Source organism: Anopheles ziemanni, chromosome 2 (genome assembly GCF_943734765.1).
Source record: "Anopheles ziemanni chromosome 2, idAnoZiCoDA_A2_x.2, whole genome shotgun sequence".
Taxonomy (NCBI): domain Eukaryota; kingdom Metazoa; phylum Arthropoda; class Insecta; order Diptera; family Culicidae; genus Anopheles; species Anopheles ziemanni.
The window spans coordinates 29,795,220-29,823,132 of record NC_080705.1 but is presented as its reverse complement, the minus strand read 5'-3'; the positions used below and the strand labels follow the sequence as shown (position 1 = coordinate 29,823,132).

Below are 27,913 nucleotides of genomic sequence, written 5' to 3'. Positions count from 1 at the left end.
TATTTCACCGTGTTGAACAATCTATTCCCGAATCGGTTCTAGCTGATGTAATCGTAGCCTTTCCTCCACAATTTCCTTTGCCTGTCGCTTCTTGAACGTATTATCTGTAACGAGAAGAGTGGTTTAGTGGGAAGAATTCTGTAGGGTTTTACTTTTCCCGTCGTACAGAAATTGGTATCCCCAACTCGCCAGTGGATCATCGAAAACTCCAGCGCTGCTCCGAGCCCGAAGAATATCGGCAAAAAGCGATAAATGCCGAAGATGCTTTTACCGGGCCATTTATCCAGAAGTTGCTTCAATGTTTTACTCTTGCGAACAATCATTTAAAACGTGGTTCGCCGTATGAAAATCACCACGAAACAGATTTTCTAAATTGGCCACTTTTTTACATAATTGTCACACATCTAATGTTATTGTTCCAAACATATGTCTTTTCCACTGCTTCTTATTCTTTGTGTTTTCGATATGAAAAATGATCCTTTCCCAAAGGGCTTACCCCGGTGAACACCAAAACAAAACAATGCTGTCAAATCTGACATCTTGCTTGCTCGTACAATTTCACGTGTTTTCGTAGTGCGTCGACCAATATTCCTGGATTTTGGTGCCGCTTTGGTCAGAAAGTACCTACAAAATGATTACACTAAATGATAAACTTACCCGAAAGGGTTTGCCGAAGGAAAAACAACCAATAGGTGTGCCAAAAAATCCCAAACGCCAGGAGGAGGAATATGTTTTTGCCGCTGAAAGCGACGAAGAGTTGGACTTGAGCAGAGTCAAGGAGGAGGATGATGGTAAAGTTGCTGATGTGGATAAAAACTCCTTTGCTGTGAATAATATTCTCACTATGGGTTTCTTTTCAAGCAGATGATGAGGAGGAAATGAAATTCGAGGAACCGATGCCTAAACGCAGCAAGAACACAGTAAATGATGACGTGAATGTAAAGGAGGAGCCAGACACGGATGAGTCCGAAAATTATTCTGAAATGGCTAAAACTGAGGACGACACATTAGAGGTAAATGGTGAACGTAAAAAGCTTGGCGGTTCAAAAAGGCTTCGACTGCAGCGGAAACGTCACGCCGAATTCTACGACCAGTTGGGCGACAAACAAATATCGCGGGCAGGGACGCGCCAGGAGAAGGAACTCATGTCGCTGGTTTTTGGTGATAAATCAGAGATCGTTTCACAGCTCGAAGACAAAAAGAAGACTAAATCGAATAAGAAAGCAAAAAAGAAGGTAAAATCGAAACCGGGACAATCTGATTCTGCCGTATGGCATGACTCGGACGACGACGATCAGGACGACGATGCCAATCGGAAGCGCAACAAGTACAATCGCGATCAGGGGCAGCTTACGAACGAGCGGCGCCGTAAGCAGTTCGAGCAGATTGTCGGCAATCCGAGATGGGCCGATTTGAATCGCGAGCGGGAACGCTCGGACTCGGAGGACGAGGCGATGCGAAAGGTAGGCCACGTAGTGAAGGGAACGACATCGCACGTCCTGCCAAAGGGTATGATCGAGTTGAAAAAGCTGAAAAATTTGAATCGCGAAACAAAGCACGAGGGTGAAATTACGTCGATCAACTTCCATCCGACGTCGATGGTGGCCATCATCACTGGCAAGAGCGGAATGGTCTCGATCGTCGCGGTGGACGGTGTACGGAACGAGAAACTGCACACAATCGGGCTGGAAAAGTTCAACATCGCCTGCGCCCGCCTTTCATCAGGCGGAAACGAGGCTATTTTCGGTGGTTACCGCAAATTCTTTCACGTATACAATTTGCTCAGCGGTGAGAGTAACACCATAAAAATTCCCCCACTGGAAACGTGGTCCATGAAGAGCTTTCGCATTTCGTCGTGCGGTGAATATCTCGCGACAGTCGGCGATTCTGGAGAGGTGCACGTGCTGAGCGCGAAAGGAAAGGAACTGCTGTGGACGATTCAGCTACGGTGCGTATGCCAGGCGCTGGCTTTCACTCCCGACAGCCGGTATCTGCTGTGCCACAGCAGTGACACGGAGGTTACGGTGTACAGCTTCGAACAACGCCGGATAGTGAACGTGTTCCAGGATGAAGGATGTGTGAATGGATCGGCAATCGCCGTCTCCCCCAGCGGGCAGTTTGTGGCGACGGGCAGCAGGCAGGGAGTGGTCAACATTTACTCGCTGGACGAGACCATCGAAAAGAAGTTTCCGGTGCCACACAAGTCCATCACCAACCTTACGACCTACATCGATTCGCTCACGTTCAATGCCACTTCGGAGTTGCTGGCGATGGCCTCGTCAACCATCCCCAATGCGGTAAAGTTGGTGCACGTGAAGAGCGGCACCGTGTTCCGGAACTTCCCGATTGTTGCGACTAGCTTGGGAAATGTGACGACCGTCGAATTTTCTCCCTCCGGTGGCTTTTTGGCCATCGGTAATAAGAAGAGCGTCGTCTCTCTGTTTAGAGTCAAGCATTATCAAAACTATTGAATTATCGAAAATAAAGTGTAGAGCTTAAGTTATCATACACAAAATCTCCATCCATTTTGTTCCAAAAGAAAATACAAAGTTATCTTAAAAATATTTTAGTTAAACACTTCTTACAATTCAAAAGTCATCCATGTCCATCACCGACACCTGGTTGAGGAACTTCTTGTAGAGCGCCATAAACTGGGCCACGAACGCTTCCAGGTGGAAAATGTGCTTGCTTCCCCGCTGCATCCGGTGATCGTACAGACCGGCGAAGCTGAGCGTCTGTGTCTTTAGACTCATGTCGCAGTTTTTGACCAGAATCTGCACCAGCCCCTTGAAAATAATGTCCGGTGGGATGCCCTGGGAAAGCAGCTCGTACAGACGCTCCCGGACGACTTCCATGCGCTGCGGGCTTTGCTCTTGAACGATCATGTTAGCCGTTTCCCGGAGGTACGTTTGCCAGTCCATGTCCGGGATGTCCTGGTTTGCGGTGAACGGATACTGCTGCACCTTGCACGCCTCGAGCGTCAGTATTGCCCGGCGCAGGTTACGTTCAGACTTTTGCGCAATCCGGGTTGCCAGTTCGGGCGGGATGTGGAGGCCTTCCTTTTTGCAGATCGTTTAGTTCGTTCAACAACAACTCAAGTTAGTTTCGATAGGAAAAGGGGGGAAAAGTGATTAACTCACGTTCATGATGCCAATAATCTCTTCTTCTGTTGGTGCAGAGACGCGTATCCCTAGGCAACGGCTCTTTACCGCTGGAATGATTCTCGATGTGGAATTGACGCACAATACCAAACGGCACGTGGCGACGTACTTCTCCATCGTACGACGCAGGGCATGCTGTGCATCCTTCGTCAGCTCATCCACCTCCGAGAGCACGATCGTTTTGAACTCCCGCTGGCCCGACGGGTCGATCTGCTGCGTTTGGGCAATCTGTTTGATCATGTCCGTGATGACGACTCGATCGTAGATTCCTACGTCCGACGGGTTCACCTCGATGTGGTAGTTGCTGCTGACGGTCATGATTTCTATCTTTTTGTTAGATGGCGTCGTGAAATTCATCACTTCGTTGCGGAGACGCTCCACCCCTGGTCCGTACAGCTCCCGCAGCAGGCAGATGATGCGCGTTTTCTTCCCAGCCCCGGATGGTCCGTAGAACATCAGATGGGGGAAATCACCTTGCGAGCACAGGTTGATCAGTTGGTTGGCTTGCGTTTTGTGGTAATCCAGCTTCGCTAGCTCACGCGGACGGTAGCGATCGACCCAGAGCGCCATGATGCAAACAAAATGCAATGAGAAGCAGAGGTAAATTCGTTTTACGCGTCTCAGCACTTCAATGTTGATTTAATCGCGATTGCCAACTGAAAATCGGGCGCGAAATGAATCTTTCAAGAGATGACAATCTATTTGAATGACGTTTCCGGAGGGTTATGTTTTGTCGAAATGTGTAATATTTTTCGGAATAAATAGAGCCATATTAATAACGGAGGTATTCTCATGAAACAGTACAATTAGTTCTATGTTTTATATTTTAAACTTATGTAACACAACTTTCAAATACGATTGTAATAAAACAAAATTTTGCCCCATATTCCTCCCACTGTGCCGACAAAACAAAACAATCTTGACAATCGTTGCATGAACAACTGTCACAAACGTTAAACATTTTTAACACGTGAAAAATCAAACCGGCGCGCTTTGTTTGGAAAACTTTATTCACCGAAACACAAGTAATTCTATTCGTTATGGCACCGGAACACAAATCAAATGCGTTCATTTCACTGTACCTCGACACGGCGTACGATTTGGAGAAGGAAATCGAAAATGCTACGAAGCTGCAATGCAACTCTGTTACCGTTCCCATTGTGCACCTGAACTTTGACCGAGAGTTTGTGCGAGAACCGTTGCGGACCAAACATGGCCAATTCACGCGGTCCGATCTGCTGCTATCCTCGTCTGAGTGGGTCAACAAAGTGATCTGTCGCATCGGTGAGAACGTCGATTTGGACTCGCCGATCGATCACATCCGGCAGCAGGCCGAGCGGACAGTGCTGCAGGAAATATCGTTCGCCGAACACCTGGTACAGAATGGGTACCTCTACACGAGGCTTCGGGGAACGAATTGTGCGAACCTTGCCCGCACGATCGCCTGCGGGATGACCAGAGGGTGGCTGCTGGTGGAGGTGCCTATTACCAACCCGAAATCCGCCCAAAACGGCTGGCGAAGGGACATCACGGACGACGATGTGCAGCCGGTAGAAGATCCGTGGCACTGGTGGAACGCTTTTCGCACGTACGCTGACTTCAACCAGCAAGTGAAGGTAGCGCTGGAGTTGACCGTAGACGTTCCGACAAAGGACGAAATCTACCGCTGGCAAGGTGAACCGATCAATGGCATCGTACTGCCGGCAAACATTTTCCTCACGAACGCCAACAACTACCCGGTACTCTCGAAGGCGCACCAGTCGATCTTGGTAATGCTTTACCGTATCTTTCAGTGCAACATTATTCTGAAAGCTAACCCGGCCGATGGACATCTCGTACACTATGTGGACTACATCAGGCACATCATAAAACAAAACGATGTCCGAGATCCGTTGGAAGGGTTTGACGATTTACTGGAGATTCCCCTTCAACCTTTGTACGATAATTTGGATAGTTTCACCTACGAAATCTTCGAAAAGGATCCGGTAAAGTACATTTTCTACCAGAACGCCATCGAACAGGCCCTGACCGATCGGGTACCGGAAGAGGAGAAGGACACGCGAACGACGATCATCATGGTAGTCGGCGGTGGACGTGGGCCACTCGTTCGGGCGGCTCTGAACGCCTCGGTTAAAGCAAACCGACGCGTAAAAGTCTACGTGATAGAGAAGAACCCGAACGCCATCGTAACGCTGACGGCTCACATCAACGAGCTCTGGAAGGACCGTAATGTGGAGCTTATCTCGAAGGATATGCGAGAATTCAATCCGCCGGAGAAGGCCGACATTCTCGTCTCGGAACTGCTCGGCTCGTTTGGTGACAATGAGCTTTCACCGGAGTGTCTCGACGGGGCGCAAAAGCACCTAAAGGACAACGGTATCAGTATACCGTGTAAATCAACCTCGTACATCAATCCGTGCTTCGCCTCGAAGGTTTACAACCAGGTGCGAACGCTCGAGCGCAACCCGCACTCGAAAGATAGAACTGTTACATCGCGCACCATGGAGCAGACCTACGTGGCCTACCAGAAAAACGTGTACCACATCGACAATCCACAGCCGGTGTTCGAATTTGTCCACCCGAACCGTGATCCCGATATGATCGATAACAGCCGCTACCGTACCATACACTTCAAGGCGTCGCTCGATTGCGTGCTGAGCGGGTTCACCGGTTACTTCGATACGGTGCTGTACAAAGACATCATGCTGAGCATTCATCCGTTTACGCACACGAAGGGACTGGCGTCATGGTTTTCCATGTTTATCCCACTGACGGAGCCGGTGCAGGTGCGGGCGGGCGACGAGATTGTGGTCAACTTTTGGCGCTGCGTCTCATCGCACAAGGTTTGGTACGAGTGGAGCCTGAGTGCACCGGTCAAAACTCATGTTCACAATTTTAATGGCAGAGGACACCCGATCTGGCAGTAGATAAGAATCTTGCTTCAATTACGTAACGGAACGGGTTTTGTTGGTGCTTCAAAGAAGTGACCATTATTCATCTATGATTGTAATAAATAATAACTTCAATACTTATCTCAACAAATTGCAATGGCTGTCAAATAAGTGTATGAGAAAATAATAATTAATTTAATTTTAAATAATAAAACTGTAGCTTATGTACTTATCATGCGAATTATTAATTCTTATTAATAGTATACAAAAATGATTTTCTATAGCAGCTCCAAGAGGCTTTGATTATTTATAACGGGTTTTGTTTTTCTCATGCACCTCCCAACATTTATTATTTTCTTAAGTTATGTCGCGTTGCACAACCAGCCAGTTTTTTATGAGCTCTAAACTTTAATCTAAAACTAAGCTCGTTGCTCTCTTGAGCAAGCTGTTATATGATGTAAATTAAATTCCAATTCGCAGCCCTCGAAATGGTTGAAAAATGTCTAGGTCGTAGTCATCTTCACTAACCATACTCGGGCCGTGTATTATTACCTCTGTAACTTTTCTTAGTTGGAATTATAATTAATGTCACAGTTTTTCCCTGGAAAGCAAATAATATTATACTTATTACGGGACATTTTGCTTACTTTTTTAAAATGGGAAATCCACGTGATTGCAAATCTACTACCACGTGTATAGCAAATCACGAGGTAAACAGTAGAGTTAGATATTGGTCAAAATCATTTTCTCTAGTTCTCGGGTTTCTCATAACAATCTTAATAGTAATTGTTCAACCAAATTTGAAATAACTGTCGTATGACTGTATAGTTTTTTTTTCTATTTTTTTTAAATTTTCAACAGCTTATGGGTGATTCCGGATGGCTAACGATCTTGTCCGATTTTTATTAATTTTATTTAAAATGTTTTTGGAACTTAGCAAAGGTTTTGGAAAATACGACTCAGGTGTCATCAGCCATGCTATTTGAAGAGATGGCAAGTTCCGGTAACCCGGACAGCGATATGGCCATTTAGCAACCACGTTCAACGGTTTACAGCTTTAATCTCATTCTCAGCCCATTTGTGGCCCTTTATTCCTTCCCATCGCTCCGATGACACATCGAATCGCGGATCCCGCACAGTCACGGCGTTAAGGATAACGGCTAACGACCAACAACAACCACGACAACGACGACGACGACGACGACAATGATGGCCACGGCTTCATGGCCGCGTCCGAGCGTAAATCTCACGATGAATGGGACATCCGTTGGTATTCGCTCGCGTGTTCGTGCTGGCAAAAGGAGACTTAACGCATACTCAGCGATGGCCAGGACATCGGCACCAAGACATGCGACACGCCGTACCGAGAACCCAGTGGGAGATACACTGGTTCCGCTGATAATGGATAACAGTGCCATTTCGACACTTTACGAGTTATCATCCCGGGGTTTCCCGGGTGGGATATGGTGCGTGTTCCATGCATCGTCGTATCGTGTCCTTTCGTTGTCGTTAAAACCCGAACCACACGCGTCGACTGTCCGCTCTCGTGCGAATTCGGCCCATTGAATGGCAGGCAGGCGGGAATGGCACTACAAATGGGAAGCGCGCGCTTTGGTTCGCAACATTCGCTTCGCCACCGGGGAGCAGGAATAACATCTTGCGTTTCGGCGAGAATCGGCGAGAGTGCGCGAGCGAACCTCATCCGGCGGGGCCTCTGTGGGTGAATCGTGATAGAAGGCCACGGCCACGAGAGTCCGGAGCGGTCCACGAAGCTGGAGATGCTGCGCGAGATTAAAATCGTGAATCGCAGTTGGCCGTTCCGTCGTTCCATTCAGGCAAGGCGCTGCTCATTTCAGTGCGCGCTCCGGCACCGGGACCACACTTCCGGTTCGTGCAAGGCACTCTCCCGAAGCGGATGAGTTATTCGGCTTCCGATATCCGAATCGTCGTATTCGTCAGGCGCGTGCTGATCATCGTCGCGGTATTTCTGAATGAAGCCCCGACGGACGAGTCCTCCAGTCTCCGATAAACAAACAAACGCATCGGGAGGCAGGCTGTAGCCGCGGTCGAACGCAACGGATCCTTTGGGGACCATATTCGCTCGGAACCAGTTCGGCATCGAAAATAAACTATAATTAGTCTATCAAATCACGTTGGTACTAACTATCGTCCGGATCGACCGTTAACACCCGAGCCACGCTGTCGAGTGTTTCAAATTTCAACTAGCCCTAAAAACTGTTATCCTCTCTATTGCAATAAGCAGATTTAAACAGAAAAGTGTTAACGTTCAAGTATATTATCATCGTGTCATTAGCAAGTGCATTACCATCAAGCTCAACGGTATCGAAAAGGGCCCTATTTTACCAAGTGCAATCAAGTCCACAAACATCAACATTATATCCTGCATATGGCAACCAGTAACGGTGTGGGAAATTGTTTCATTTTATGCACGCTGGAAAAGTAGTGCTACCGACCACGATGAAAACCCTCAACCGGGGAGAGTATAAAAGTTTTCGAAACCCATCCAAGTGGCATCGCATCCCCTGTGTCCTGTTTCGCCCGACTCCCAGGGTAGGTCCCAGTGTTGGCTGGTAGTTTGCTCCGTGGCCAAGGTCGCTTCCGCAGAGTGCATCCCTCAGCGATTGTGGTTGTTGAAAGGGCGGGTGTATCGAGATGTGGGCTTATGCGAACCAAAGGAGTGTAACGACCACCGTCGCAGTCGCCATTGGGAATGAGAAAATTTATTGAGGAAAGCGCAAAATAGAGAGTGGATAATTAAATGCAACATAATGAACTTCTCGACGGAGACGGAGGGTACACTTTACCGCCAATGGAACTACTTCCGTGTGCTGGCTGGTGCTGTTTTTACAAGTCGTTCTGTAGCGTAGTACAGCCCCGGACCATCGCGGACTTACTCGCTCGCCAATTTAATGAACCCATTCCTCCCTTCTAGAGACCCCAAGGTAAAAGGGAGCTAGATGCAGCGTCAGTTTACTTCCTCGTATCCTGGAAGGTTTCGTCTGTAGGAAAATTTATGTAGGCGACTGCCTATCCATCGAAGCAGGCGATCCTCTGTGGTTGCTAGTTGTTGTCCTGGTGCACCATCGAGGGCAAGGAATATTGTCAGGCACTTCTTAACGGGCTCGAAGACATTCAAGTGTTGCTTGGTGCGTGGGTTCAGTTTGATGCCGAGGTTTAGCAAATCTACTTCCCGGTCGGTTCTTCCCAGAAAAGTGTTGAATTGCTTACAAATTCAAAGTGGAAATCTTTACCATCTTAAACCAGTTGTTTGTGTCTCCCTAGCGAGTGTAGTGAGTGTTTGTTGTATAAAGTAAAGTAAAGTTATTACAAGTGCAGTGCTTGTGGGCGTGCTTACGTGTATTGCAAAACATGTTGGTAGCTAATAGTGGATGACGAATTGAAACTAGCAGGCGTTGAAACTTCACCCGGAAGTGCAAGTAAACAGGAAATTACAAATAGTGCAGTGCTGCGCGACATAGTTGGGATGCACTAAATTGTTCCACAAAGGTCAAATAACCTTCTTGGAAGTGCTTTCGGGTTCGTGCTTAAGTGTCCGTGTCCAGTACTGGTCGTAGTTGCGTCGGAAGTTGATGAATAACGCTGGTGACCTATCTCGAAAAAGTGACCGTTAGCAATCATCAACTTCATCGATCGGATACGGCGCTTGGTGCATCTCAGCTGCAACGTGGATCGACGTGTGCCGGAGCAAAAGGTAAGCATTCATTTTTCATCCGGTCAATCGAGAACGATTGCTTCCACCCATCAATCATATACGATACTTGGAATAATAATCCTCCCTCGGAGGAAAAGGTGAGATCTATGATTTATTGTCGGTCCGTCGCGATCCTCGTGATGGATCTAATGCCAATGGTTTGTAATTGTAGCCACCGAGTACAGTGCTCAGGTTCGCTATCAACAACACTGCTCTATAATTACGCAAAACACGCTGGTTAGATATTTTATCGAAAAGCGAAATACTACTCGCACCCGATGTCGATTAGCGTGGATGAAGTTGTGCGGTCACCAAAATGCCACCTTAATTAAATCCCATTCATTAACGATGAAACCATTAATCGTGGCAAGTTCTTTAAGTTTCGTATACCAAAGGTTATGTTGTCTTACGTTCATTTGATTTTGTATTAATTGGTAATAAATGCTTTCGAAAGAAAAATGGAAATTAAAAATGCTGTTGAAGGTTACCGAAGCCCTGATTCCTCTGATAATCATTTATAAACAGAAGTAGCGGAGTAACGGAAAAGCGATTTTTTCACTAGTATTGATCAAACAGTGCAGGGCAAATCGATTATTTTCCTTGTTTTATAATCGCCATTAAATTGGTAATCGTAGTTCCATTAAACTGTTACTTATTTAACAGGTTGATATAATTTTGTATAGCATTTTTAACAACAAATCGTCATTTACAGAAGAGTCGTTTTTAAAGGATCTGTTTCTATTTCTCGTGTGAATCCCTACATGGAGGCACTCTTAAGTTCCATATAGCATTTATATTCTGTTTTATGCATAGACAACCCGCATCAATTTACTTTCTAGAAGTACTTAAAACCCTTGACTTCTTTTCTGTTTTTTACTTGGAGTAGCTGTTGAATATGAACCATTAAAATGGCTTTTTAAAGAAGTTTGACCGATAGTTTAATTACAGTTGTGCTTAAAACCATACAATATGCTTAGTTTGTGTTGATAATGATGGTTTTCAAGTAATTTATATTCATATACATCATTTTCTCATATACTATACAACAAATCATTTTGTGAAATATGTCTATTGATTTCTTAAAAAACCAAGTCCAACTGTACTTGAAGTTTAAATACCTTAGTATCAATCATTTCCGAGTAACGGTGATTGTAATACTGCTTACATTATCTGAGGTTGTTGAAGACACGTGGTGTTAAACGTTCCATGGATATTGCTGAACGAATTCGCTGAAGTAAATTAAATAGTCTGCTTGACATTTAAAAATTGCGCAGGAGCTGCAACAGATACTTTGTAATTTCTGAGAAACTTCCAGCACGAATTGAAAGGGCGTTAATGTTTGCTTCATTTCATTTTTTTTGTTTGACTAAGAGTGTTCTGGTTAATTTTTCTTTCCGCATCGCGTCACCATTTTACAACTTTAAAGCACGTGATTTTACGATCGGCAAAGGTTGACACGTTTTTCTTGCGGCTTCCGTCGGACCATGGTTAGTGAGAAAAGTAGTAGCATAACTCCTAGGAATTACGGTGGCTTTCGCAATATTGAGAAAACCCTTATTTTCTGGAAATGCCCCCATTGCCACCCCACCAGCATGGTGAAAAGTATGGTTTGAAAATTGAAATTGAGCAAACGAAATGTTTCCTACATGAGAGGTAATTAAAACCAGCATTACGGTCCCAATCAATTAACGATTCGAATGGCGACCGATCGAAGGGCCGAGAAAAGCGTCCTTTTTATGCGATTTACAACCAAAACTAATTATAGGTTAAGGTGTCCCATTAAACTGCGACCTCCCACCAACAGTGGACGATAGCAAAAGCCCCCAGTTGGCAGATGGTGGAGTGTTTTGGTGTTATAAATTTAAGGGCAACACAGACAATGGACTCTTTAACACTAAAGCAAAAGGGAATTTTCGAGGGGCGACCATAAATAGTGACTACAGAGCGGGAAGGGAAACATAAATGGCGGCTGCCGGGAAAGTGCACATTCTCTGCCATCGACCGACAGCGCCGAAAGCTTTCAGCGAAAATTAAGATATAGTCATTATAAATCGTTCCGCCCCATCACTTTGCGCGCTGGTGCAGACGAAGACACCCCCGCGCACACCCACCCGGACGTCCAACTCCTTGGCCTGGGGATCGCCAAAAAAGGAGCAAAGATGTATGGAATCCAACTGTAGTTCGACGGGAGAGCGTTAATCACCGCACCGCCGTTCCGTTCGGAATCGCGGTGCGCCGTGGGGTGGCTTTTAATTAGAACTGGATGTTTACCGAACCAACCTCGTTTTCCCTCGTCAGCGCACTGCACCGTTCTGCCCGGTGGCAATGGGTCCCGCCATTTCTTCCCTCGGGAGAACGAACCGGTTCCGTTCACCGGGGTCAGAGCGCGGGGTGAACATCGGGATGAAAATCGTCACTACCGGCATCCGATCGGTTTTAGGTAAACAATTTTCCTCTCCAACAGTCGATTGGTTTTCTATCCGCTTTACCAACCGGCTACTGGAAAAGTGAGGGCGCAAGAATGAAGCTGCCGGTCACAGGCGTTGACCCCCTTCGAACGGCATCCGACCTTTTGGTGTGGGTGGAATTTTTGGAAGTCGATCGCAAAAAGGAGAAAACATAAAAAAAACGAATCCCGCACACTCACGGGTGAGAAGGCGTTTGTGAACTCGGTTAAAATTGAAAGCTATCCATCAAATGCAGCCAAAGTTCGCCCCAAGAAACGCCTCCGCTGTTTGCCTTGGTTCATCCGCTTTCCACGAGCCTGATTTTTCTTGCCATCTATTTACCCTAACGTGCGCTCCGGAAAGGCTAGGAATTTTGGGGTAACTTTGCGTTTTCACTTACTTATCGAGTAAATACTCGCAACACACGCCAGAAGTTGGTCCGTCTAGGGCCAACGCACAGGATGTAAAAAGTGCGTCGGCGTTCAACGTTGGCCCGGTCGGCAATCCTTTCGTTTCCTCTCAGCACAATTTCAGCCAAAAGCATACCCATCACACGAAGAACGACGCTCGCCAAACGCGTCTGGTCGGTGTAAGTAATCCATTGAAGCAGCTCGGACCATGTTTTCACTTTGTAGATCCTGCCCGGGGTGTTTTTTTTTCTCCTTCCGGCCGCCCACGAACCGACCGAAAGCGAGGGCGACCCAAATGACCATCCGCCGTTCGCCTGCTGCAGGCCCAACCAAACCCATGTCCAACGCAGCTGCCAGTGGCTAACACTCTATTAATTTTCCTCCCAGCGTGACAACGGGGTTGATTGATTTGCTGACTGATTAGAACGGATTAATTAAGCTCCTCCCGGGCTTTCTCGTGCCGGATTCGGATTTCTGGTGCCGAAGGGTTCGAAGAACGCCCAACCGACTTTCGTCGACGCTCCGCTCCGGTTGACCGTTTTGGGTTTTTTCGTCCTTCGTTTCGGGATTAAAGCCCTTCGCCCGGTGGTCTGTGCGTGTTCGTGCGTGGGTTCGTCACTTGCGGGCGTCCCGAGCGCTGCGTTTTCCCGTAATTGATTGGATGTATTCATTTTCGTCGAAGCGTTCTGGTTACTTCCGGCAAAAAAGGTGGCATCCAAACTGGAAAGCGTTGTGTTCATACATGTTTCCAACTTGTTTGCACTCACTGGGCAAAGTTTCCAAAGAATTTTATACCGAACATTTCCCCTTGTTGATGGTCAACAGCTAGATTCAATGTTACCATTTGTACAAGGATTAAATCAATAAAAATAACTGTTTCGAAGAACTAAATCGGAATGAATCCATTGGTCCAGCATTACTGGCCTGTGTGGTACATGTTCGCTGGTTGGAAACAAATACTTTCAATAGAAAAATCCCACATTTCACATTTGGACGGTGAATGTAAATAAAATCTTCAGAGAGAAACCCATTCAAAGCAATCAATTGAACTCAATATTATAAAGCGGAAATGAATTTTGAACCATACAGTGCTGTTTAGTCAACAATGGAAAATTAAATTTCAGTTTGAAATAATAACAGCAGAAACGAAGGTAAACTATTCCTAACTGGTTTATATTTGAACAACGTATTTCAATCGGGAACCATTATTTAAAAGGGAAAGGTAACAGTTCTCAGAAAGAGAAGTGAATCCAATCAAAGTAAATTAATATCCGGTTTCAAATTTAGTTTGTGTTCCTAAATCAATCAATTTAGTTTGTGTTCCTAAATCCAACAATGTTTCAAAACTGAAATAAAATGGGTTTTCATAGATACACAAATCTATCAGCTCATGTCATCATCAATTCAAGGCTCCTTGAAAGGCAGCTAAAGTTGCAAATTAAGGCATAATCATTCTTTGTATATTGATACACAAGGCTGCGATACAAATAACAATGAAAAATCCACATTTTGAATGTGTATCTTTACAATACAAATATTTGACTTTCGAAAGAGTGTGATTCTCAAATTCATATCACCAAACACCAGGAATGTTATCGGTTAATTTTCTCATCGCATGCAGCACGAGAAAAACAAGATTGAGCTCAAGCGATTTTCCACCGAACTCGGCTTCGTTAATCGTTTCTTTTTTTTTCATCTCCTTCCCTTTCCTTTGCATGGGTAAGCTTCACGCGATGTGTGTCTGCCGCTTTAGATGAAGCTACTCGATTCTAGTCCTTCTCCACGGAAAACAAAAACAATCCAGATAAACTGGAATCGCTCCGACCACATCGACGTCGCGAAGGTCGAACGCGTCGTAACGATTTGCATGAACACGATAATCCGGATGTTTGCACGGATGAGATTTCCATCCTTTGATGGCGGCCGCCCTCGTCTTTTCCTGGTGGCCTGCCCTTTTTTGTTCCTTTTCTTCCGGCAGCTGTCTGTGATTTTGCCGTTCGTTCGGCAGAAGGGAAAAGATGCACGATGCCTGATCTATCCAACCCACTTGGAATGGGCACTTTGCATGGCCGCGTGTAGGAAAGCGGAAAACAAAAACCCCCTCCGGGGACACGATATCCGGTGGCATGCTGGTGTAAAGATTAGGAAAGTTTATCGATAAATACAACTTTGCGCCCGTCTGGTCGTCTGATCCGTGGCTTGGTGGGACAATGTGGGCTCACCGTAGACAGTGTCCTGTTGTTGTATCTTTTCCTACGCCAAAGTTTTGGTGGTGGGCTGAGCCAAATTAAAATACCGTAACTCCTATTTAACGTTTGGAGGGAGGTGACGGCGGGGAGGGAGGTGATTGGTTGTACGAAGCGGAAGAACCCATTTTATCCCATTCTTGTGGCTTTGTGTTCTTTCCTCTATTTGCGAGGGATTGTAAGGATGGTAGGAAAAATGCTCTCGAGCGAGAACTCATACTATTGATGTTGGCATTCTAGAGTGGATTAAAGTTTAAAGATTTACTGTTTGATAAATTTTCTCTGTAGTTTAACACATCAAACACTTGCCTTAAACCTTTTGCACATTTCAATCTTCCATTCGTATGTCCATTTCGATGTACCTTCAAGTACCAACGTGCTTGTCGATTCGATCTGCGAACTGCCAACTGCTCGATCTGCAAACTACCAACTGCTCGATCTGCTCGACTGATCGTTGCACGATGAGCGGCGAAATATGGGACCAACATAACGGCGAACGAAGCATAATTTTACGTAGTCGCGAACAGTCGAACGAACCGTCCTCTTTCGAGAAGTTTACGATTCAAATATGTCGTAAAAATTTGAGTCATAAACAAAACCGTCCGGTTTGGTGGCGACAAGCATAGACGCGTTTGGTGTTCTCCGAAGCCGTGCAGCCATCAGTACCGTTTGCGTGTTTGTACCGGTAGCATACGCCCTTCGCAGCATCCAAGATCGTGTGCGTTGTCATATTTTTTCCCTCACTGAGAAAGTGACCGTGACGCGAAAGGAATCGTGCGCCTTGCAGTGCTTTGTGTGGCGAACGAAAGATAGAGACATCATACGATCGAAAACTACGAGATCGTTCCAAATGGATAAAAAGGTTTGTTTGATGCGGCACAGCTCTACTTTTCTTGCCGAAATAAATCGATTGCAGAGCCAGGGCCAGCTCCAAGACGTTACGCTGTCAACCGGAGCGCAGCAGATTCGGCTCCATAAGCTGGTACTGGCGGCCGCCAGCCCGTATTTCAGGGCGCTCATTTGCAAAACGCCCTCACCGCAGCCCATCTTCACCGTGGGGATACCGTACCATGATCTGCGCGTGATCGTCGACGCCTTGTACCAGTCTAAGGTGGAGATCCCTGTGGCGCAGCTCAGTTCCGTGCTGAACTCGGCAAACAAGTTGCAGATCCGCGTCTTGGTGCAGGAAACGTCCCCCCGTGTTCCGAACAAGCGTCCAGCGTCCCGGATGGAGGCCGACGACCCGTTCGGGCCTGGTAGCTCCCGGAATTGCTCCGCAATAGTGAGTTCATCCACTTCGCCCACCCCGGTTCCCATCAAGCGTCCGCCATCCCGGGCCGACGACGATGCACAGCCCGGTCCGTCCGGGCTCGGACGCTTCTGGAATCGCTCCGCGCTAGTGGGAGCGGGAGTTTCGGTTGCCGCGGAGCTGCCCAACCTGGTTACCATGATGCAGCGTACGTGCGTGATTGGCGATGCGCCTCAGCGTGTTGAGGATAAGATGGAAATTCAGCCGGACGCGGAGATCGGGAAAGCGGTTCAGCGTGAGGGGGAAAAAGGGGGATCGGAAGAGAAGATGGATCTCGACGTGCCGAATCCGAAAATCGCTCGAGGATCAGCTTCAACGGAGAACGACGGCAAGAAGTAACGATCGCGATCAACCGAACACAACGTTGGGGAATTTCCATCAACAGACTCTACGGAGTTTCGTGTACAAACACCAATCAACAAGGGCAACGAAGCCAAAGCCATAATGTACGCATCATCTGCACACAGAATCCGAGCACGGGAGGTGCAGGAGCCATCTTAATCTTAAATCTGTCACACATCTGTCACGCAAATAAGTTAGGCTAACACCAAACGTTAACACCTGCTGTGATTTTACATATTTCATTGTGGCATAATTTAACTTTTCCTATTCATTTTTGTATATTTTGCTTTCAATAAGTTGTGTGTGATAGTTAATACGAAACGCATTTGGTGGCATGGAACAAAATACGAGCCAGATACGGCTATTTGCACGGTTTTACGCTTTTTGACACGATTTGATTTGAAGAATTTGATTTTTCACTTACGTAATTTTCCTATTGAGTAACTTTAATGTTCTTTATAATTCATTTTGGAAGGAGGTAGTGGTTTAATATGTATAAGAGTAGATGCTAGGTTTTTTTTATCACTTTTCATACGCATGCATCACACCATTCCAATTAAACTTAAAATAAAAACGCTCGGAATGGTTGCTGTATGCTCATGTTGTATCCTTCAATCAACAAAGCAACTCTGATTTCCCTCTGTACAATGGTCAATGAAAAACAAAGGCAGTAAGTAAGCAGAAAGCCATTCTTCTATTTTTCTACTAATCTTCCTTTCACACATTTGTCAAAAAGGTTTTTCATTTGTATTAACCAGTCTAACACACATAAGACTAACTTTTATAACTTACACTTACAGTCGACATGCTGCATGTGAGTTTGGATCGGTCGTGCGTTGTTCGGAAACTAACAACAAATATGAGACAGGTCCTTCTGGTAAGTTTGGCAGTGTACCAACACTCCGCTGGTGTGGCGGAAGTTTGCAAAAAATTACCCAACGGGGAACGCTCGACCAGGTTATTGTTTTTGGGAGCAGGTAACAAAGAGAAGTGGGACATGTTGTCTTTGAAAGCAATTTTCACTTTATGCTACGATCCCAATGGACCATTATTTTTGGCCAGTTTAGCAAACAGGCGGTACGGGCTCCCCGTGTTATGCCCCTCATTTTCCTGAGGTTATAATTTTTACCTTCAATGTTCATTCAGGGACAAATTCATCCGGATAAATGCGGAGTTAATTACACGCTTAAAATGTTTTCGTTCTTGTTTTAATATAACACAAATTTGACATAGTTTGTTAGTTAAGTTTAAACGCGCTCTGGGAATGTTCTATTTTATTCCGTCGCAAGGAACTGCAAAACGAAACTTTGCTCGCGGGTCCGCACCCGTCCTGAGTGCAGGAAGACGTGACCTAATTATTTCGAAAATGGGAAACTCCGATTTGCTCCGGAAGCAGCGTACCGATCAAACACACGTTTCCCGAACCTGTTGCTATTTTATCCATTTAGTTACCGTGTTGCCCGGAGAGCCCATTAGCTAATTAGTAGCGTTCCGTGGAGTTCGCCGGCACTTTTCTACTTCAAAACACGCCAAGACGGAGCCTGCTTCAGCTGTGTGTGTTCTTTGGAGTTTTCTGGGCGAATTGGTGAGATTTGTTTTCTTTCTATCCGTCCGTGAAAGTTGCTCTTTGTTTTTGAAGAGTAGAAGTGATGTTTTTCCACTTAAATGTTTTGGGGTAGCAACGCGAAGGTTTGAAACTGTTAAATATGAATCGATATTGAATGTTTAAGCAAGGTGAGTGAGGTTTCTGTTTGTTTTTGTGTTATTTGTTTTGTGTTTTAGCTAGTTGTGATAACTTCTGCTGGGAGCAATTAAACAGCAAATATTGATATATATTCTTCATTTTAGGAAGATGCTAATGGCAGGTCCAGACGAAATTTGCACATGATGTCCTCCGCTACCAAAACTTGAACACCAGTACTTCGTATTATTCGTCTATTTACAGCAGAGGGTGTGCGTCCACACCCGATCCATAACAAACTGCAGGTCGTGTCCTGCAAATAAATGGTGCGAATCAGCACTGGGTTGTTGAAATTGGGCCAATCTACTACTACCGCAACCCACCCGAATGCCCTCGAGGGCGCGGCAAACATGACAAGCCAACACTTGTTGTCGCCGGTGCATTCGAATGCTAAATTAGTGTTGACCGCGTTGCACTACATTTACTGCAGTGCCGCCCAGCGGTCCTGCGTGGAGCGATGGTTTGGCTGTTTCGCAGTGTGTTCTGTGCTATAAATTACGTGCACAACTTCAGCCATCCACTTCACCCGCACTTCCGCCAGAATACCGAACCCGTGGGCATCCGTGGGGACTCTAAGTGGAGTCATCAACCTTATCGTCGTCCTGAATGGTAAAATCGGTTGTCCACTCGGGGACGCTAAGGCGGGGACGGCATGGTGGAGGGCACGAAGATGATTTAAAGCGGTAATTAGAAGCCATAATTTATGTTCTCCGGATAAGGTCGTGACGTCGGGGTGGGGGCCGTCAAAGCGGTACCGCTCCCGGGTCCCGGAGATGAAGCCACTCGGGAAAAGCACTTTTGTGCGCAATTCCGGCGATCCGGCGACGTTGATTGACTCCTCGGGGAACGTCTCTCCCGGGGACGGTGGTATAGTTTATTTATCCCATTGTTCGATTATGTCACTTCTTCTGAAGAATAAGTAACGAACACCGGTGGACAAGGAGATGGTCTGCCTCAAGCTGGAAAAACCGTAGCGAGGCTCGTAGCGATGAAGATGCTTAATTTAGAAACTGTCATTCTCAAGAAGCCCCATCAGGAACCTGTCCATGGGAAAAAAGGTCAAACAGTCGGTCTGCATAAGGCGGTTTGAGATATTAAAATTGCACCAAGGAAGCACCTCCCGCTGCGATGTGGACCCGACAACAGGTGGAACAGTCGAGGTGTATAATCTCTTCATCTTTCCACGGCCGACCAAAGACGAGGAAGTGATCTCAATAATCTGAAACATTTACTACGACAGTAGCAAAAAAAAAGATGGTGCTGAAAAACTGTTGCGATTAAATTTTCCCCCAGCTTGGATGGGCTTTCGTCTTTTTCTTCGCCCTCCGTGGATCTCTAGCGTTGTCGTTCGGGTTTTTGGGGATGGACAGCTTCAACAACAATTTGTTTTTTCCCGCTTTTTGCTCGAAAACGGAAAGCGGAAGCACCAAGGTTGCATCTTTACCCGCCAGCTTGCCGACAAAAGGTGGCAATTAAGTAGATTTGAGCTCTTTACCCACCGGCACAGTGCGGAGCTTAATCAGGTTTCTGGTGGCTTTATACCGAGAATGAAGGTAATGAAATGCCCTCACGCTGGGAGTTTCATAAGATGCCGAAAGAAACCAGAGTCGGTCGGAGATTAAAGTGGAGGGTTCAATTGGGCATCATTAAGCATAATCTAATCTCATAATTTAATAATGACTCAATAATATGTCCTTACCCATGTGGTATTGTAAGATCAACATTTTAATGTCAGAAGATGAAACTCATTTATTATAGAATGCTTTTTCTTCTTCAGAAGTTAAATCCCACTGGATCTTAAATTACCAACGAAGTATCTTTGCTTACGTAACGTACAAAAAAGGGACTTATAAACACTACAAATCTCCTCGAAGGTAATGTAGCTTAAGAAAATTCACAAAGGGGGTTTTTGCTCGAAAAATCTCTCCGTGGCCGTTACTCGATACAAACTTGCAGTAAAAAGAGCATGGTAGCAATCGCTTACGACTTCTTGGCAAGCGCACCCGAGGAAAATGTATTCATGAGTATAAAGTACATAACGCTGTCGTTATCACTTTCGACGCCGTCTTTTGAAACCATTAGGCATTTTAATTGACTGTCGTTCTCTCGTGCCTGTGTTTTTATACGCTGCAAACAGGAAACAATCATTGCAAGGAAGAAAAGGTAATGACTCTTCGGAGGTAGCCAACCGAAGCAATGTTCGTGAAAAACATTGCAGTTAAATGTTCCTTAACTAACAGATTATAGCCCTTATTGAGAAAGGAAAGCTGTTGTTCGGAAGCGGAGCTTGCACTTTGCTTATCATATTTATATTAGAAACATAACCCACCAGTTATTACCAGCAGTCCGATGTCAGTGTAAGGACCCTCTTGAGTTGAACAACGAATGATAAACTCGTCCAATAACATTTTGACAAGCAGGTCCCCGAACCGGCGCCAGCCGGGGAAGGTCCGCGCTCCGTGAAGCTTGTTTTATTAGCTTGGAAAATATCATTTTTATTGATATCTAATTTTACATCGTAACTTCAAAGACAAATCAGTATCGCCAACCTTCCAGCCGGTCCCAGGCCGGCCCATTTCCATCGTCTTGAGCAACAAACACAAACACACACACACACATAGTGTACAGAAGTGCCACGATTGGATGAAGATGGAAAATCGTTCGGGAAGAAAGAAAATATTCGTCTCGCATGGTTGAACCGCTGGGTGGCGGGTGTGCGGGAGGCAAAAATGGTCACAGCGGAAGCGCGGAAAACGGGCAGGAAAATTCGTCTCCTTTTCCGACAATGCAGAATACACGAAATCTAGCTTTTTTTATTATTACGACGACGATTGGAGATATCGTCGTTCCGGTCGTTTCCTTCCGGTGGGTGGCAACGGAAGTGGTCCTTCAATCTCCCGCTCTCCAGCGGGTTTCACTCCACTTCCCTCGACTGCTCCGCTTGGGCAGCAAGGCTGTGGACGGTTTTTCGCCAATTCATTTGACGGTTTCGGTCCGGGACAACATTTGGTCGACGAATCGATTGCTTACAAGAAACGTGGCGAGCGGGCGGGAATGGGGCGGAAAAGAGGGTGGAAAAAATAGAAAAGTTGATACCGTCTCCAGGGTGTCGGCTCTTTCTTTTATTTTTTTCTACTATATTTTTACTCTCGTCTCCGTGCCCTTCGACGCGGACCCCGGGAAGGTTCGCTTTTCCTTTTTCATTTCCACCAGCGCCCACCACACGCATGGCTGTGTGTGCGAGCATTGCAAACAAATCTAGGAAAAAATAAAAATATACTACCGAAAGCTTCCCGGCCTGCGAAAGGAGCAGCAACCGGCAGCATGACGACGGTGGCATTCGGTCGCCAAACCCGGGCTCGGCAGCTCAGCTCAAGCGCCCAGGCGATGGTAATTGAGTCACCGAGCAAGGGAAACTGACGGGAAGCCGGGTGTGAAGGTGGTCCCGAGCCGTTCCCGTTGACGGACGGTAACCGCGCCCGGTTTTGACATCAATCTTTGATGGACGGTGGACGGTTGGTCTGCCGGACAGGCGAACCGAGAGCCAAACGGGAGGCGGCTGAAGATCACACCAACGGCCAATCCCGACCAGCCCGAGAAGTCGAAGTCGTTGGGTAAATGTTTGCGTATGATCATCATAATTGTCACATCATTTTGAAATTAATATCCTGGCCTTCCGCCACGACCGTACCACGAGGGATCGGTGGCGATGGTTTAAGAAAATCTGACCCAACATTGACAGTGTTTGGACGAAAAAGGACACCACCAATTATGGACGGTTGAGGCGAGGTTTTTTTTAGGATATTTTAAACAAAAATTCACGGTGTGTTGGACGTTCCTTGAAGCGTGTAAATATTTACGTCTGCACTTCATTAATTGCAACCGGTTTTAGAAAAATTGACGAACGGATTAATGTATGGTTCACTCAAGTATATCGAAGAGGTTTTTCTTGCTACATTACACATATTATGAAAAACGTATGCCTAGAACTGTTTGCAGTGAAATGACTTAAAGCACATAACGTTTTCGTTCCAAGCACAAGTTATTTAAAATTGTAAATGTTGATGTAAATAACGTTTATATTATAGTTGATCCACTAATAATGTTTACAATAAATTTGGATAATGCGGAACCAATTTTAAATTATGTTTGAAAATGAAAACAACTATCTTTCTGAAGTGAACAAACATCACAACAAACAAAGACTTAAAAGACAGACTCTTCAAATTAATAATAAGTTTCAAAACAAATTGAAACATTTTATTAAGTCCTGTAAAACGGTACGTTAACCGAATTGACTGAAAGATACAATGAACGAAGCAACGGTTATGTAAACTTTTGTAATCTGGATTCTCATCAAATCGGTTTGATAATGCAAGACAGGTTTGTCAGAAAACAAATGGACGATGCAATAGGCTGAGATCATCCTGTTACAACAATGTGTCTGAAATTTCTTCTGTAGAGCTAAATTTGGTTAAGGTGTAACAAACTCGCCGTTCTCAAAATGCAATGAGCTTTCTAATTAAACCCTTATAATTATTCGACAAAGCGAGTCTCTTTCAGAGAAATTGAAATTGTTTCCTCTTTTCACTTTTCAATTCCCGCTTATTTCCTGGACGAAGATGGTCTGCAAATTAAATTCGCAACAGTTCTCCAACCTCCTGGGCCAAACCGGAAAAGTGACCTTTGCATAAAGATATCTTTCTGAGCAGTGGTAATTAATTGTTCCGTAATGAGATGACTCCAGTGTCATGCTCAAGTTTCTTGCTGTGGACTTTTCGTGTCGAACTATTTGGCATCGATAAGAGGAGTTGGGTCGGAGCGCGCAAGTTGTCGGAAAAGTTCATAAATCATCTTCGCGACGAGAGCTAAGATGTTGCGCCATCGATACTTTCGAGATGTACCGAAACGGTTGCCGCGGGCGGGAAGTAAAGTTTTTCGTGAGTAGTTTTTGGCATGTCAAAGGGGTGTTCTGGCGCAGTTGTCTGCAAGTGTATGAGGCTGGCTGCATGTTCGAATACGGAACAAATTTACATTGTCGACTTTTGCCTGTTAAAGTCACATTTAGTCGCGTAACAAGGATCGACGTGACTCTCGGGGGACATTACTCAAGATACGGCGCTACTTCGGCTGGATGGTAGGAAACATGTTTGGTAATTAATTTTAAATTGATTTTTGACAGTCATTAGCATTAGCGTGACATTTGCGTGACAATGTCTAGCAGAACCTACTTTTGCCGCGGACTTTGTGTCACCCGCGATCTTAGACCCCGCGCTTGTAGGAATCCCTGAAATGGCCTCGACCCTCTCGGAGCTCTGGCAGCCAACTGTCAAGCGTCATGAATATTTAATGAACTGGGCCGCCCCATGAACCGACCCGGCGTAAAGTGACTCGACAAACTGTGCTGCAAAATCGGCCGGATCGGCTCGATTCGCACTGGCAGCCGTCCAAAATGGGTCGTGGGCCCGCCGGGGACCTTGATCCGGTCGAGCAACAAGCTTCTTGACAATTTACAATCCACGAGCCACGAGGCGGAGGCACGTAGCAAAGCGCAAGGACTCGATCGCCAGCTCGAGATGATGCGCAAATGGAAGGCGCTCGGCTGCTTCCCTCGAGGCGATGGGTCCGTAATTAGATTAAACATTTTAATGATTGAAAAACGATCGATCGTCACTGTTGGGCTCGAGAAGGCCGGATCGCAATCGTGGAGTGATTTGTTGGCCCAACGCCCCACCATTAGGGTGGTGATTTATGATAAAATATGAAAAACGTCTCGGAAAGTGTTGTGGCTTATGGCGCGCTCGGAATGAGTTATGGCGGCGTGTCGCAATTAGTTACAGAACAATACATTGTATCCTCAAGGTCCTTTGCATAAGATTAAGATTGAGGGTCACCGATAAGCAGGGCGAAGGATTATACAGGGAACCATAACAATGTAGAGTATTTCATGGGAAAATCTCAAAGGATCTGTGAACAGTTTTAGACTTCACATTTATTACATGCATTCATTTCATCGTTGGTATAATTAATATTATGTATTATACCTTGATTTTTTCTCCCAGCATAATTTCTGTCTGAAGATAAATTTAAATTATTAAATTTCTTTTTTACTTTTTTAGTAAAGAGTAAAGTATTTTTTTGTTTGATTTAAAACCGCTATGAAGAAAATTTTATACAACGGTTACTCTAGTGCTTTAATGGCCATACATTTTTTCCATCTAATCAAATACGGGTAATCAAAGTAAGACGCAATCAACCTGTATCATATCGTTTAAGGTGAAATGGTTTAGCTTTTCTATTGTACACAAAGTTTCTAAAAAAATGCAGCATGAAAATACACAGTGCATTTATTAACGTGCGCTAGAATAAAATATAATTTCTAATACTCCTCAACTCTCTAGCTCGCTCCTTGTTCGCTGCTCTCTGCCGTTTGAGGTTGGCGAATAAAATTGGCCATATTTATTGGCGGCTGTCGATTCCGCACAGGCACGAAACCGTTTAATCTTCGATCCGTTTGGCGCAAGTGCCTTCCATTCCGGCTGCCGGCCAAAACGAAAACGGAAACCGAAGTTCATTGGCTTTCTTCCGATGTCCATCAAATTTCCGGCTGATTAGCGGCGATACTCGAGTCAGCGAAACCGATACCGGGGAAAAGGATACCGGGCCTGGCCCTTGGTCCGGTATCGTCATTTCCTCAGCTCCCCAATCGATCCATTTATCTTCACCGCGCTCGCCACTCGGCGGGAGACATTTACGATGAATTTATGTGCGCCTCACTGTGTTCCATTTGATGAAGGGGTTTTTTTTTCTATGCACGCCTGCGATGCAAGACATCGTTACGGACAAGGGAAAAGTTCTTAAAACGAGCATAAAAATAGTAGGAAAAATGGGCGAAAAGTGATCACCCAGTCAGTCAGTGCAGTTACAATCTAAAGTGAACGATTCGAGCACTCGGAAGTTTCGCAGGCAGCTGGAAAAAGCTAGCGAAAAACGTCAAGAAACTGGATAGAGTAGGTTCCCTTTCCATTTTAGGCAACTTCTCGCCGCTACAAGCTCAACATGGCGTCAATATTTTTTCGTTCAGCAACGCAATATTTGTACTTCTTTAGCGCGAAAAATGGATCACGTTTAGCTTTCTTTTCCGGTTGCTGTTGCTATTGGAATTCCTTTCGAACCGTCGCGCCGACGATAGGACGCGATGAACGGTGGTGTCAGATTTGCGGCCAAATAGAACAAACAAATCAGATAATGGCCGGAGAGCCGATCGATCGGCGGGAATGGGCGTAAATCACTGGGGTTCCAAATCCTGCCCATTCGTGCGTGTGTTTTTCGCGTCCGGAACAACCATTTTTGCAGCACCGAAAAGGACAAGAAATCCCCGACATGGAACTGCGATAAAAAAATTACAAGTTATTGCCCCAAAACTCCCATTCCGGATGGGGATCCGGTTCGTTCGTTGCTGCTGACGAGCAGACGAATCTGCCCAGACCAATCCTTTCGGGATGTGGCGAGACAGTTTTTCCACCAGCACCACCAGCGTTGTCGTTGCCATTTACGACGCTGTTCGATAGGAAAACTTGCTCTCCACTGTTTGCACTCTTCATCCATCGTTTAAAACAAAAAAACATCGCGTTAAGGAGAGTTAAAATACGACGCATTTCCATTTCCCATCCAAGTTGGTGCACTCTAAGATTTTTTTTTCGCCTGTGTGCGCCTTTTACACCACTTCTAGGTCAGCTTGGACAAAGTCATCTTATCGGAGCCGAAAACTCCTAGATTCATAGTTTTTTTTTAAAAAGGTTAAAATAAATCGCACACAAGTTTTTCCCCCAAAAGCCAACGAGGCTGTTCCGGCGCTGGCCAACTTCTATCATTGTCAGTTAAGTATGAAAATTGATTCAACCAAATTTGATTTTCACCGTCTCGTTGGACGCTTGAAAAGCGACCAATTGCTGTGCCCAACCTTTCTCCGCACGAAGGGAAACACAAGAACCAGCAGAATAAAAATATACCCATCTCCAAAATATCCCAAAGGGAAAACATGTTACGCCTCGTTTTGCTCGCTTGCCACAACGATTTGCACCACCACCACCACCAGGACGAGCCGAAGGGGGTTTGTTGGCGGAGTGTACGAGATCAAGCGGAAATGAATTGAATTGAAATTGGTGTCCGGAGGAAAACCGAAGCCGCATGGCAAAGCATGGGGTGGAAAGTTTTGCTGGCACGAAAACTTGGACTGCGAACTGCTAACTGGAGTCATCCATCCCTTGTTCACTTCTCGAGCTGGGGTGTTGTGTTCGAGGTGAATGTTTTTCCTTCTCGGTTTTATGTTTTCTCTCCTGCTCATCATTTTTTTTAAAGTTTCTTTCTCGAAGATTTTTCTTGCCTCCAGCGATCAGCTTTCCTCATAGTGTTGCCCCGTTTAAATTCGTTTAACTCCGTCCAGTTTCTTCGCAAACGTCCAAAGGAAAGTGACACCACGGGCGCACGGATTGTGATGGTTTTGATTTTTGTTTCTTCCATTTCGCAATCTATTCTGTGGAGTGAAACGGGTGTTTAAGCTATTTTTCTACCGTTTCACGACCGTTGAAGTGCTGTTGCAGCTGTGTAGAGCTAATTTGTGAAGTAAAGTATCTACGAGGCGATAAGAAAGGTGTCAAATTCCCAAATTTGCTCGACTTACATCGGGAATGGAATTTTGAGCGAATTTTTCAAATCACGTTTAGAACTGTGTTACAAGAATGATTTTTGAACTTTCTATCTAACTATATGACGCTAGCTGATACGAGCTGTTTATATTAAATAATACTTCCAACAATAGAGATATTTTCTATTGATATTCTTTTGTGAATGTTTAATGAGTAATATCTGTCTCACTATTTCCTTTACTTTTTGGTTGAAAAGTTTTACAAATCACATAATTCACCGAGCGGATTTCGTTGTCGTATGGTTCATCAAAAACATACAAATCTCAACCCAACATTTACAACTTTCCTGAAAGCTCCGTAGTTTTCCACGTAGAAGCATCGAGACCACCTAAGACCACTTTACCCATTCGAACTCGCTGTATGGGAAATCGAATTTCGGTCTGTTGACATCGTATAACTCACCAGCCGTACTCCCAGCGGCCCTTTCACCGCACCCGGCGGGGGAAAGCAAATCTTGTTATGTCAATCAATATCGGAAAAGGCTCTTTCGGTGTCGTTACACGGGCCCGTGCCCACGAGTCTGATTCCCTGATTCCGCCCGGAAGAGCTTATCTGGGAGCTGTCTTGGTTTGCCGTGAGTTCGTTACCTGTTGTTTCTGCACGAGTTTAATAGAGCGAATCTGTTAGGGTCTGGAGCGAAGGGTCTTTTGTTTTGTCTGGAATATTATAATCTTTATTTCAGTTCGATCATTGTTGGCTTACTTCAATTTTTATTAAAATAACATGCTTCCATACTTCAGAAAATCTATGTTTACTTAGCATTAAAAATAAAAATTTAAACGTCATGTACAAGTCACATTTTCCGTGAAACATCATTTCACCGATGAAATTTCATCCCATTACGTTCTTTATTTGTACCTCTCTTCAGTGGAAATCAATAAAGATTTTAAAATTTTCACTACCTTCCTTCAATCAACCCTGACTG

General features: G+C 45.3%; 5 protein-coding genes across 5 annotated transcripts; 3 read left to right on the top strand and 2 right to left on the bottom strand.

Moving 5' to 3' along the window:
* Nucleotides 1-21: 21 nt before the first annotated feature.
* LOC131282685 (small integral membrane protein 4) lies at nt 22-354 on the bottom strand. The gene is made up of 2 exons (XM_058312212.1): nt 167-354; nt 22-104 (listed from the first exon to the last, which is right to left on the bottom strand). Exons 1-2 carry the CDS (start codon nt 321-323, stop codon nt 22-24), a joined length of 240 nt encoding a protein of 79 aa, XP_058168195.1. The 5' UTR covers nt 324-354.
* Nucleotides 355-631: 277 nt separating this feature from the next.
* On the top strand, nt 632-2,540 carry LOC131293351 (U3 small nucleolar RNA-associated protein 18 homolog). Its single transcript, XM_058321430.1, has 2 exons — nt 632-791; nt 865-2,540. Exons 1-2 carry the CDS (start codon nt 632-634, stop codon nt 2,469-2,471), a joined length of 1,767 nt encoding a protein of 588 aa, XP_058177413.1. The 3' UTR covers nt 2,472-2,540.
* On the bottom strand, nt 2,473-3,801 carry LOC131282684 (replication factor C subunit 3). The gene is given in 1 exon segment (XM_058312211.1): nt 2,473-3,801. A coding segment is annotated over 1 exon segment (1,143 nt). The 5' UTR covers nt 3,732-3,801; the 3' UTR covers nt 2,473-2,588.
* A 338-nt stretch (nt 3,802-4,139) lies between these two features.
* Nucleotides 4,140-6,211, top strand: LOC131282945 (protein arginine N-methyltransferase 5). Its single transcript, XM_058312500.1, has one exon. The coding sequence runs from the start codon at nt 4,202-4,204 to the stop codon at nt 6,086-6,088; it is 1,887 nt and encodes a 628-aa protein (XP_058168483.1). The 5' UTR covers nt 4,140-4,201; the 3' UTR covers nt 6,089-6,211.
* Nucleotides 6,212-15,738: 9,527 nt separating this feature from the next.
* Nucleotides 15,739-16,536, top strand: LOC131293349 (protein tramtrack, beta isoform-like). Its single transcript, XM_058321429.1, has one exon. The coding sequence runs from the start codon at nt 15,739-15,741 to the stop codon at nt 16,534-16,536; it is 798 nt and encodes a 265-aa protein (XP_058177412.1).
* The last annotated feature ends 11,377 nt before the right edge of the window (nt 16,537-27,913 follow it).

Bases quoted from the DNA above. Each gene is read 5' to 3' on its own strand.
- LOC131293351 (XM_058321430.1), top strand. From the start codon at position 632: ATGATTACACTAAATGATAAACTTACCCGAAAGGGTTTGCCGAAGGAA. The intron at 792-864 runs GTAAAGTTGCTG...CTTTTCAAGCAG, and splicing joins AGTCAAGGAGGAGGATGATG to ATGATGAGGAGGAAATGAAA.
- LOC131293349 (XM_058321429.1), top strand. From the start codon at position 15,739: ATGGATAAAAAGGTTTGTTTGATGCGGCACAGCTCTACTTTTCTTGCC.
- LOC131282685 (XM_058312212.1), bottom strand. From the start codon at position 323: ATGATTGTTCGCAAGAGTAAAACATTGAAGCAACTTCTGGATAAATGG. The intron at 105-166 runs GTACGACGGGAA...TTCTCGTTACAG, and splicing joins AGTTGGGGATACCAATTTCT to ATAATACGTTCAAGAAGCGA.
- LOC131282945 (XM_058312500.1), top strand. From the start codon at position 4,202: ATGGCACCGGAACACAAATCAAATGCGTTCATTTCACTGTACCTCGAC.